At 58.0% G+C, this 12,619-nt stretch overlaps 1 protein-coding gene across 4 annotated transcripts in view; it reads right to left on the bottom strand.

The window, feature by feature from the left end:
• Nucleotides 1–12,619, bottom strand: part of syne3 (spectrin repeat containing, nuclear envelope family member 3) — a 177,367-nt gene that overhangs the window by 161,693 nt on the left and 3,055 nt on the right. For all 4 annotated transcript variants that reach the window (XM_072494475.1, XM_072494474.1, XM_072494472.1 and 1 more), the window contains exon 2: nucleotides 10,661–10,813. In XM_072494475.1, the coding sequence (XP_072350576.1) occupies nucleotides 10,661–10,798 (138 nt within the window). In that variant the 5' untranslated portion in view covers nucleotides 10,799–10,813. The remainder of the gene's footprint in view (nucleotides 1–10,660; nucleotides 10,814–12,619) is intronic.

The following is a 12,619-nucleotide window of genomic DNA, read 5'->3' on the forward strand; positions in this document are numbered from 1 at the left end:
GGCACACACTGCACACAGCAACACCGGCCCCTGCCTGGGCACACTCTGCACACTGGCCCCTGCCTGGGCACACACTGCACACTGGCCCCTGCCTGGGCACACAGTGCACACTGGCCCCTGCCCGGGCACACTCTGCACACGGGCCCGTGCCCAACCTGCACACTGACCCCTGCCCAGGCACACAATGGCCCTGCCCGGGTGCACACTGCACACTGGCCCCTGCCAAGGCACACACTGCACACAGCAACACAGGCCCCTGCCCGGGCACACACTGCACACTGGCGCCGGCCCGGGCACATACTGCACACTGGCCCCTGCCCGTGCACACACTGCACACAGCAACACCGGCCCCTGCCCGGGCACACACTGCTCACCGGCCCCTGCCCGGGCACACTGCAACACCGGCCCCTGCTCAGGCACACACTGCACACTGACCCCTGCCCAGGCACACACTGCACACTGACCCCTGCCCCGGCACACAGTGCACACTGGCCCCTGCCCGGGCACACACTGCACACTGGCCCCTGCCCGGGCACACACTGCACACTGGCCCCTGCCCGGGCACACACTGCACACTGGCCCCTGCCCGGGCACACACTGCACACTGGCCCCTGCCCGGGCACACACTGCTCACTGGCCCCTGCCCGGGCACACACTGCTCACTGGCCCCTGCCCAGGCACACACTGCACACAGCAACACCGGCCCCTGCCTGGGCACACACTGCACACTGGCCCCTGCCTGGGCACACAGTGCACACTGGCCCCTGCCCGGGCACACTCTGCACACTGGCCCCTGCCCGGGCACACTCTGCACACTGGCCCGTGCCCAACCTGCACACTGACCCCTGCCCAGGCACACACTGCACACTGACCCCTGCCCAGGCACACAATGGCCCTGCCCGGGTGCACACTGCACACTGGCCCCTGCCAAGGCACACACTGCACACAGCAACACAGGCCCCTGCCCGGGCACACACTGCACACTGGCACCGGCCCGGGCACATACTGCACACTGGCCCCTGCCCGGGCACAAACTGCACACTGGCCCCTGCCCGGGCACACACTGCACACAGCAACAACGGCCCCTGCCCGGGCACACACTGCACACAGCAACACCGGCCCCTGCCCGGGCACACACTGCTCACCGGCCCCTGCCCGGGCACACTGCAACACCGGCCCCTGCTCAGGCACACACTGCACACTGACCCCTGCCCAGGCACACACTGCACACTGACCCCTGCCCCGGCACACAGCAACACTGGCCCCTGCGCGGGCACACACTGCTCACTGGCCCCTGCCCGGGCACACACTGCTCACTGGCCCCTGCCCAGGCACACACTGCACACAGCAACACCGGCCCCTGCCTGGGCACACACTGCACACTGGCCCCTGCCTGGGCACACACTGCACACTGGCCCCTGCCCGGGCACACTCTGCACACTGGCCCCTGCCCGGGCACACACTGCACACTGGCCCCTGCCTGGGCACACACTGCACACTGGCCCCTGCCCGGGCACACTCTGCACACTGGCCCCTGCCCAGGCACACACTGCACACTGGCCCGTGCCCACACTGCACACTGGCCCCTGCCTGGGCACACACTGCACACTGGCCCCTGCCCGGGCACACTCTGCACACTGGCCCCTGCCTGGGCACACACTGCACACTGGCCCGTGCCCACACTGCACACTGACCCCTGCCCAGGCACACACTGGCCCTGCCCGGGTACACACTGCACACTGGCCCCTGCCAAGGCACACATTGCACAATGCAACGCTGGCCCCTGCCCGGGCACACACTGCACACTGGCCCCTGCCCGGGCACACACTGCACACTGGCCCCTGCCCGGGCTCACACTGCACACAGCAACACCGGCCCCTGCCCGGGCACACACTGCACACCGGCCCCTGCCCGGGCACACACTGCAACACCGGCCCCTGCCCAGGCACACACTGCACACTGACCCCTGCCCAGGCACACACTGCACACTGACCCCTGCCCAGGCAAACACTGCACACAGCAACACCGGCCCCTGCCTGGGCACACACTGCACACTGGCCCCTGCCTGGGCACACACTGCACACTGGCCCCTGCCTGGGCACACAGCAACACCGGCCCCTGCCTGGGCACACACTGCACACTGGCCCCTGCCTGGGCACACACTGCACACTGGCCCCTGCCTGGGCACACTCTGCACACTGGCCCCTGCCCAGGCACACACTGCACACTGGCCCGTGCCCACACTGCACACTGGCCCCTGCCCAGGCACACATTGCACAATGCAACGCTGGCCCCTGCCCGGGCACACACTGCACACTGGCCCCTGCCCGGGCACAAACTGCACACTGGCCCCTGCCCGGGCACAAACTGCACACTGGCCCCTGCCCGGGCACAAACTGCACACTGGCCCCTGCCCGGGCACACACTGCACACAGCAACAACGGCCCCTGCCCGGGCACACACTGCACACTGGCCCCTACCCGGGCACACACTGCACACAGCAACACCGGCCCCTGCCCGGGCACACACTGCACACTGACCCCTGCCCGGGCACACACTGCACACTGGCCCCTGCCCGGGCACAAACTGCACACTGGCACCGGCCCGGGCACATACTGCACACTGGCCCCTGCCCGGGCACAAACTGCACACTGGCCCCTGCCCAGGCACAAACTGCACACTGGCCCCTGCCCGGGCACACACTGAACACTGCCCCCTGCCCGTGCACACACTGCACACAGCAACAACGGCCCCTGCCCGGGCACACACTGAACACTGCCCCCTGCCCGTGCACACACTGCACACAGCAACACCGGCCCCTGCCCGGGCACACACTGCTCACCGGCCCCTGCCCGGGCACACACTGCTCACCGGCCCCTGCCCGGGCACACACTGCACACTGACCCCTGCCCAGGCACACACTGCACACTGACCCCTGCCCCGGCACACAGTGCACACTGGCCCCTGCCCGGGCACACACTGCACACTGGCCCCTGCCCGGGCACACACTGCACACTGGCCCCTGCCCGGGCACACACTGCACACTGGCCCCTGCCCGGGCACACACTGCACACTGGCCCCTGCCCGGGCACACAGCAACACTGGCCCCTGCGCGGGCACACACTGCTCACTGGCCCCTGCCCGGGCACACACTGCTCACTGGCCCCTGCCCAGGCACACACTGCACACAGCAACACCGGCCCCTGCCTGGGCACACACTGCACACTGGCCCCTGCCTGGGCACACACTGCACACTGGCCCCTGCCCGGGCACACTCTGCACACTGGCCCCTGCCCGTGCCCACACTGCACACTGACCCCTGCCCAGGCACACACTGGCCCTGCCCGGGTACACACTGCACACTGGCCCCTGCCAAGGCACACATTGCACAATGCAACGCTGGCCCCTGCCCGGGCACACACTGCACACTGGCCCCTGCCCGGGCACAAACTGCACACTGGCCCCTGCCCGGGCACACACTGCACACTGGCCCCTGCCCGGGCTCACACTGCACACAGCAACACCGGCCCCTGCCCGGGCACACACTGCACACCGGCCCCTGCCCGGGCACACACTGCAACACCGGCCCCTGCCCAGGCACACACTGCACACTGACCCCTGCCCAGGCAAACACTGCACACTGACCCCTGCCCAGGCAAACACTGCACACAGCAACACCGGCCCCTGCCTGGGCACACACTGCACACTGGCCCCTGCCTGGGCACACTCTGCACACTGGCCCCTGCCCAGGCACACACTGCACACTGGCCCGTGCCCACACTGCACACTGACCCCTGCCCAGGCACACACTGGCCCTGCCCGGGTACACACTGCACACTGGCCCCTGCCAAGGCACACATTGCACACAGCAACGCTGGCCCCTGCCCGGGCACACACTGCACACTGGCCCCTGCCCGGGCACAAACTGCACACTGGCCCCTGCCCGGGCACAAACTGCACACTGGCCCCTGCCCGGGCACACACTGCACACAGCAACAACGGCCCCTGCCCGGGCACACACTGCACACTGGCCCCTACCCGGGCACACACTGCACACAGCAACAACGGCCCCTGCCCGGGCACACACTGCACACTGACCCCTGCCCGGGCACACACTGCACACAGCAACACCGGCCCCTGCCCGGGCACACACTGCTCACCGGCCCCTGCCCGGGCACACACTGCAACACCGGCCCCTGCCCAGGCACACACTGCACACTGACCCCTGCCCGGGCACACACCGCACACTGACCCCTGCCCGGGCACACACTGCACACTGACCCCTGCCCGGGCACACACTGGCCCCTGCCCAGGCGCACACTGCACACCGACCCCTGCCTAGGCAAACACAGCAAGACTGGCACTGTCCGGGACACACTGCACACTGGCCCCTGCCCGGGCACACACTGCACACAGCAACACAGGCCCCTGCTCGGGCACACACAGCACACTGACCCCTGCCCGGGCACACACTGCACACTGACCCCTGCCCGGGCACACACTGCACACTGACCCCTGCCCGGGCACATACTGCACACTGGCCCCTGCCCGGGCACACAGCAACACTGGCCCCTGCCCGGGCACACACTGCACACTGACCCCTGCCCGGGCACACACTGGCCCCTGCCCGGGCACACACTGCACACTGGCCCCTGCCCGGGCACACACTGCACACTGGCCCCTGCCCGGGCACATACTGCACACTGGCCCCTGCCCGGGCACACAGCAACACTGGCCTCTGCCCGGGCACACACTGCTCACTGGCCCCTGCCCAGGCACACACTGCACACTGGCCCCTGCCCGGGCACATACTGCACACTGGCCCCTGCCCGGGCACACAGCAACACTGGCCCCTGCCCGGGCACACATTGCTCACTGGCCCCTGCCCGGGCACACACTGCTCACTGGCCCCTGCCCAGGCACACACTGCACACAGCAACACCGGCCCCTGCCTGGGCACACACTGCACACTGGCCCCTGCCTGGGCACACTCTGCACACTGGCCCCTGCCCAGGCACACACTGCACACTGGCCCGTGCCCACACTGCACACTGACCCCTGCCCAGGCACACACTGGCCCTGCCCGGGTACACACTGCACACTGGCCCCTGCCAAGGCACACATTGCACAATGCAACGCTGGCCCCTGCCCGGGCACACACTGCACACAGGCCCCTGCCCGGGCACATACTGCACACTGGCCCCTGCCCGGGCACCAACTGCACACTGGCCCCTGCCCGGGCACACACTGCACACAGCAACACCGGCCCCTGCCCGGGCACACACTGCTCACCGGCCCCTGCCCGGGCACACACTGCAACACCGGCCCCTGCCCGGGCACACACTGCAACACCGGCCCCTGCCCGGGCACCAACTGCACACTGGCCCCTGCCCGGGCACACACTGCACACAGCAACACCGGCCCCTGCCCGGGCACACACTGCTCACCGGCCCCTGCCCGGGCACACACTGCAACACCGGCCGCTGCCCGGGCACACACTGCAAAACGGGCCCCTGCCCAGGCACACACTGCACACTGGCCCCTGCCCGGGCACACACTGCACACAGCAACACCGGCCACTGCTCGGGCACACACTGCACACTGACCCCTGCCCGGGCACACACTGCACACTGACCCCTGCCCGGGCACACACTGCACACTGACCCCTGCCCGGGCACACACTGGCCCCTGCCCAGGCACACACTGCACACTGACCCCTGCCAAGGCAAACACAGCAAGACTGGCACCGTTCTGGACACACTGCAACACTGGCCCTGCCCGGGACACACTGCAACACTGGCCCTGCCAGGGACACACTGCAACACTGGCCCTGCCAGGGACACACTGCAACACTGGCCCTGCCCGGGACACACTGCAACACTGGTACTGTACGGGACACACTGCAACACTGGCACTGTCCGGGACATACTGCAACACTGGCCCCGCCCGGGACACATTGCAACACTGGCCCTGCCCGGGACACATTGCAACACTGGCACTGTCCGAGACACACTGCAACACTGGCACTGTCCGAGACACACTGCAACACTGGCACTGTCCGGGACACACTGCGACACTGGCCCTGCCCGGGACACACTGCGACACTGGCAATGTCCGGGACACACTGCAACACTGGCACTGTCCGGGACACACTGCAACACTGGCCCTGCCCGGGACACACTGCAACACTGGCACTGTCCGGGACACACTGCAACACTGGCACTGTCCGGGACACACTGCAACACTGGCACTGTCCGGGACACACTGCAACACTGGCCCTGCCCGGGACACACTGCAACACTGGCACTGTCCGGGCCACACTGCAACACTGACACTGCCTGCCCTGGTACACACTGTCACATTAATCCCATTCCGGTACACACGGTCACACTGATCCCAGTCCGGTACACACGGTCACGCTGATCCCAGTCCGGTGCACAGTCACATTGTATACAGTCTGGTATACACTGTCACATTGATGCCAGTCTGGTACACACTGTCACATTGATCCCAGTCTGGTACACACTGTCACATGGATCCCAGTCTGGTACACACTGTCACATTGATCCCAGTCTGGTACACACTGACACACTGATCCCAGTCTGGTACGCACTGTCACACTGATCCCAGTCCGGTACACACTGTCACATTGATCCCAATCTGGTACACACTGTCACATTGCATTCACTCCGGTACACACAGTCACACTGATCCCAGTCCGGTACACACAGTCACACTGATGCCAGTCCGGTACACAATGTCACACTGATCCCAGTCTGGTACACACTGTCACAGTGATCCCAGTCTGGTACACACTGTCACATTGATCCCAGTCTGGTACACATTGTCACACTGATCCCAGCCTGGTACACACTGTCACACTGATCCCAGTCTGGTACACACGGTCACATTGATCCCACTCCGGTACATAGTCACACTGATGCCAGTCCGGTACACACTGTCACACTGATCCCAGTCTGGTACACACTGTCACATTTCATACAGTTCATTACAGACAGTCACACTGATCCCAGTCTGGCACACAGTCACAATGATCCCAGTCCGGTACAAACTGTCACACTGATCCCAGTCTGGTACACACTGTCACATTGATCCCAGTCTGGTACACACTGTCACACTGATCCCAGTCTGGTACACACTGTCACATTGATGCCAGTCCGGTACACACCGTCGGATTGAACATAGAACGATACAGCGCAGTACAGGCCCTTTGGCCCACGATGTTGCACCAACATGGGAAGTCAAAAAACAAAAGCCATCTAACCTACACTACGCCATTATCATCCATATGCTTATCCAATAATCTTTTAAATGCCCTCAATGTTGGCGAGTTCACTACTATTGCAGGTAGGGCATTCCACGGCCTCACCACTCTTTGCGTAAAGAATCTACCTCTGCTCTCTGTCCTATATCTATTACCCCTCAGTTCAAGGCTCTGTCCCCTCGTGCCAGCCATATCCATCCGCGGGAGAAGGCTCTCACTGTCCACCCTATCTAACCCTCTGATAATTTTGTATGCCTCTATTAAGTCTCCTCTTAACCTTCTTCTCTCTAACGCAAACAACCTCAAGTCCATCAGCCTTTCCTCATAAGATTTTCCCTCCATACCAGGCAACATCCTGGTAAATCTCCTCTGCACCCGCTCCAAAGCTTCCACCTCCTTCCTATAATGCGGTGACCAGAACTGTACGCAATACTCCAAATGTGGCCGTACCAGAGTTTTGTACAGCTGCAACATGATCTCATGACTCCGGAACTCAATCCCTCTACCAATAAAGGCCAACACACCATAGGCCTTCTCTCAACCCTATTAACCTGGGTGGCAACTTTCAGGGATCTATGTACATGGACACCGAGATCCCTCTGCTCATCCACACTGCCAAGAATTTTACCATTAGTCAAATATTCCACATTCCTGTTATTCCTTCCAAAGTGAATCACCTCACACTTCTCTACATTAAACTCCATTTGCCACCTCTCAGCCCAGCTCTGCAGCTCATGTATGTCCCTCTGTAACCTGCAACATCCTTCCGCACTGTCGACAACACCACCGACTTTAGTGTCGTCTACAAATTTACTCACCCACCCTTCTGCGCCCTCCTCTAGGTCATTTATAAAAATGACAAACAGCAACGGCCCCAGAACAGATCCTTGTGGTACTCCACTTGTAACTGAACTCCATTCTGAACATTTCCCATCAACCACCACCCTCTGTCTTCTTTCAGCTAGCCAATTTCTGATCCACATCTCTAAATCACCCTCAATCCCCAGCCTCCGTATTTCCTGCAATAGCCTACCGTGGGGAACTTTATCAAACGCTTTACTGAAATCCATATACACCACATCAACTGCTCTACCTTGTCTACCTGTTCAGTCACCTTCTCAAAGAACTCGATAAGGTTTGTGAGGCATGACCTCCCCTTCACAAAGCCATGCTGACTATCCCTAATCATATTATTCCCATCTAGATGATTATAAACCTTGTCTCTTATAATCCCCTCCAAGACTTTACCCACTACAGACGTGAGGCTCACCGGTCTATAGTTGCCGGGGTTGTCTCTACTCCCCGTCTTGAACAAAGGGACCACATTTGCGATCCTCCAGTCCTCTGGCACTATTCCTGTCGCCAATGGTGACATAAAAATCAAAGCCAAAGGCTCAGCAATCTCTTCCCTGGCTTCCCAGAGAATCCTAGGATAAATCCCATCAGGCCCCGGGGACTTATCTATTTTCAGCCTGTCCAGAATTGCCAACACCTCTTCCCTACGTACCTCAATGCCATCTATTCTATTAGCCTGGGTCTCAGCAGTCTCCTCCACAACATTATCTTTTTCCTGAGTGAATACTGACGAAAAATATTCATTTAGTATCTTGCCTATCTCTTCAGACTCCACACACAACTTCCCATCCCTGTCCTTGACTGGCCCTACTCTTACCCTAGTCATTCTTTTATTCCTGACATACCCATAGAAAGCTTTTGGGTTTTCCTTGATCCTACCTGCCAAATACTTCTCATGACTCCTCCTTGCTCGTCTTAGCTCTCTCTTTAGATCCTTCCTCGCTACCTTGTAACTATCAAGCGCCCCAACTGAAACTTCACACTTCATCTTCACATAGGCCTCCTTCTTCCTCTTAACAAGAGATTCCACTTCTTTGGTAAACCACGGTTCCCTCGCTCGACGCCTTCCTCCCTGCCTGACCGGTACGTACTTATCAAGAACACGCAGTAGCTGTTCCTTGAACAAGCTCCACATATCCAGTGTGCCCAACACATTGATGCCAGTCTGGTACACACAGTCACACTGATACCAGTCTGGTACACACTGATCCCAGTCTGGTACACACAGTCACACTGATACCAGTCTGGTACACACTGATCCCAGTCTGGTACACACTGTCACACTGATCCCAGTCTGGTACACACTGTCACACTGATCCCAGTCTGGTACACACTGATCCCAGTTTGGTACACACCGTCACACTGATCCCAGTCTGGTACACACTGTCACACTGATCCCAATCTGGTACACACTGTCACATTGCATACAGTTCATTACACACAGTCACACTGATCCCAGTCTGGTACACACAGTCACACTGATACCAGTCTGGTACACACTGATCCCAGTCTGGTACACACTGTCACACTGATCCCAGTCTGGTACACACTGTCACACTGATCCCAGTCTGGTACACACTGTCACATTGATACCAGTCTGGTACACACTGATCCCAGTCTGGTACACACCGTCACACTGATCCCAGTCTGGTACACACTGTCACATTGCATACAGTTCATTACACACAGTCACACTGATCCCAGTCTGGTACACACTGTCACATTGATCCCAGTCTGGTACACACTATCACACTGATCCCAGTCTGGTACACACTTGTCACATTGATCCCAGTCTGGTACACAGTCACATTGATCCCAGTCTGGTACACACTGTCACACTGATCCCAGTCTGGTACACACTGTCACACTGATCCCAGTCTGGTACACACTGTCACACTGATCCCAGTCTGGTACACACTGTCACACTGATCCCAGTCTGGTACACACTGTCACACTGATCCCAGTCTGGTACACACTGTCACACTGATTCCAGTCTGGTACACACCGTCACACTGCACACAGTTCATTACACACAGTCACACTGATCCCAGTCTGGTACACACTGTCACACTGATCCCAGTCTGGTACACACTGTCACACTGATCCCAGTCTGGTACACACAGTCACACTGATCCCAGTCTGGTACGCACTGTCACACTGATCCCAGTCTGGTACACACTGTCACATTGATGCCAGTCTGGTAAACACTGTCACATTGATGCCAGTATGGTACACACTGTCACACTGCTCCCAGTCTGGTACACACTGTCACACTGATCCCAGTCTGGTACACAATGTCACATTGATCCCAGTCTGGTACACAATGTCACACTGATCCCAGTCTGGTACACACGGTCACACTGATCCCAATCTGGTACACACTGTCACACTGATACCAGTCTGGTACACACTGTCACATTGATGCCAGTCTGGTTTCAGTCCGGACACTGATTTCAGTCTGATATGTCAAGGCAATGATTGTAGAAGGGCTGGTGTTCCTTTCTCCAGTTCTCTCCTCACCTCTGTCTCCTTCAGCCTGTCTTCTAAGGCCGATTTTGGTCCTTGTACATTATCACTCGCTTGTAAGCGTTCCTGGATCATTCGCATCCATCCCTCCGCATTTGCTAAGCAACTTCCAAAATCCTCCTCTGGACTCATCTTTAGCAACTGGAGCTGCAGAGATAGAACATTTGTGGTTTCAAAATCACTAGTTTTAGGGTGACTATCATTTTATAGTTTGAATTAATATGTTCTTAAGCACTTTCTGCTAAAATTGATGCAAGTCATTTTTAATGAAAACTAAACCAGTATTATTGGAAACCAGCCAGGTTAGTTAAGTAGACAGCCTCCATCGTGAGACAATTAAATAGTAAATAATTCAATCATAGAAACGTTAGAAAGGCTGGAAATGTCACTTGGAACAGAAAGGTTTATAATTATAAAAGTTAACACTTAATTATTAAATCGACTCTAAAATGCTGTGGGAATAAGAATTTTGTGAATGTCTCGGATCACATAGTAGGAGATAATATGAATGGTTAACCTTGACTATTAACCTCGGAGGATGGAATAGGCCCTTGTTTAACAGGCATCAACTCTGAATGACAGACAGCTTTGTTAACCAAGTACCGGTGACACTCAGCCAACCTCAAGAGAATAGATACAGGCCAGAATTCTCAGCCTCTTCGGATTATCTTTTCCCACCGGCAGTGCACCTCCACCCACCGGTTTCCCAGTGGAGTGGCTGGTTTCAATGGGAAATTCCATTGACTTTTTAAGAATAAATTTAGAGTACCCAATTTTTTTTTCCAATTAAGGAGCAATTGGAGTGTGGCCAATCCACATAACCTGCACATCTTTTTGTGTTGTGGGGGTGAGACTCACGCAGACATGGGGAGAATGTGCAAACTCCGCACGGACAGTGACCCAGGGCTGGATCAACCGGGTCCTCACTGCCATGAGGCCGCAGTGCTAACCACTGCGCCACCCGGGTCTTCAGCATTGTGAAGCAGTAGTGATAACCACTGCGCCACCATGCCGACCCAGAAATCCCATTGATAAGCAGCGGGAAGAGAGAATCCTGCCACAAGCGAATGGCACGCTGCCAAGAAACATGTGGCGAAGGACCAGAGAATTTCCCTCTGGTTTGAGAAGAAGCATTGCCTTAAATCTGAGGCAACATGCGTAATAAGCTAAAAATCAGTGGGCTAATTCTTATTTTATTACTAACACGTTATAGACCAATTAGCTCTTTTTCCAATAATTGGCTACGGTGGGCTTTCAACATTTTAAAGTAGAAGTAAGGGGTCTCAAAAAGCCATTCTGGGGGACAGTGGAAGAGGAGAAGTGGGGTGGGAGAGAGATGTTTACAGAGAAGTGCTTTTGGTGGTTTTCAGAGTCATCACTTCATGACTTGGTCTGAGAGGGGTGGTGAGAAATCTGTTCAATTGTTAAAGTTAGGCTTTCTCCTCTGACTGTTAATTACTGTTAATTGACACTGCTTTTTATTTTTTCTGAATTGCTACCGTTTTAATGGTTATTAAACTTTCTAAATTCATCGTTTAAAAAGTGTTCTTTCTTCCCACATGGTTAAATCTCGAGGACTTGATGTGATTTGCAATTGGGATGTTATTGCAACAAGTGAACCCATGAAGCTTAGTTCAGACAAATCAAAAAAATCTTATGAGCCAGATTCTATACGTGAGCAGGCACACACCCAGCCCTGGCAGGCAGATACTCAGACAGATCCAAAAGGCTCCAGGCCTAATTTGTAGCCATAGCCTTGGATCCCTGGCAGGCGATGCCCCAAGCTCGAACCCCCACCCAGGCCCCAGGTTCAAATCCCCACCCAGGTCCCAGGTTCGAAACCCTGCACAGGCCCCAGTCTCGAACCCCCGCCCAGGCTCAAACACCCGCTCAGGCCCCAGTCTCGAACCCCCGCCCAGGCTCAAACACCCGCTCAGGCCCCAGGCTCGAACC

This window comes from Scyliorhinus torazame, chromosome 2 (genome assembly GCF_047496885.1).
Source record: "Scyliorhinus torazame isolate Kashiwa2021f chromosome 2, sScyTor2.1, whole genome shotgun sequence".
NCBI classification, from domain to species: domain Eukaryota; kingdom Metazoa; phylum Chordata; class Chondrichthyes; order Carcharhiniformes; family Scyliorhinidae; genus Scyliorhinus; species Scyliorhinus torazame.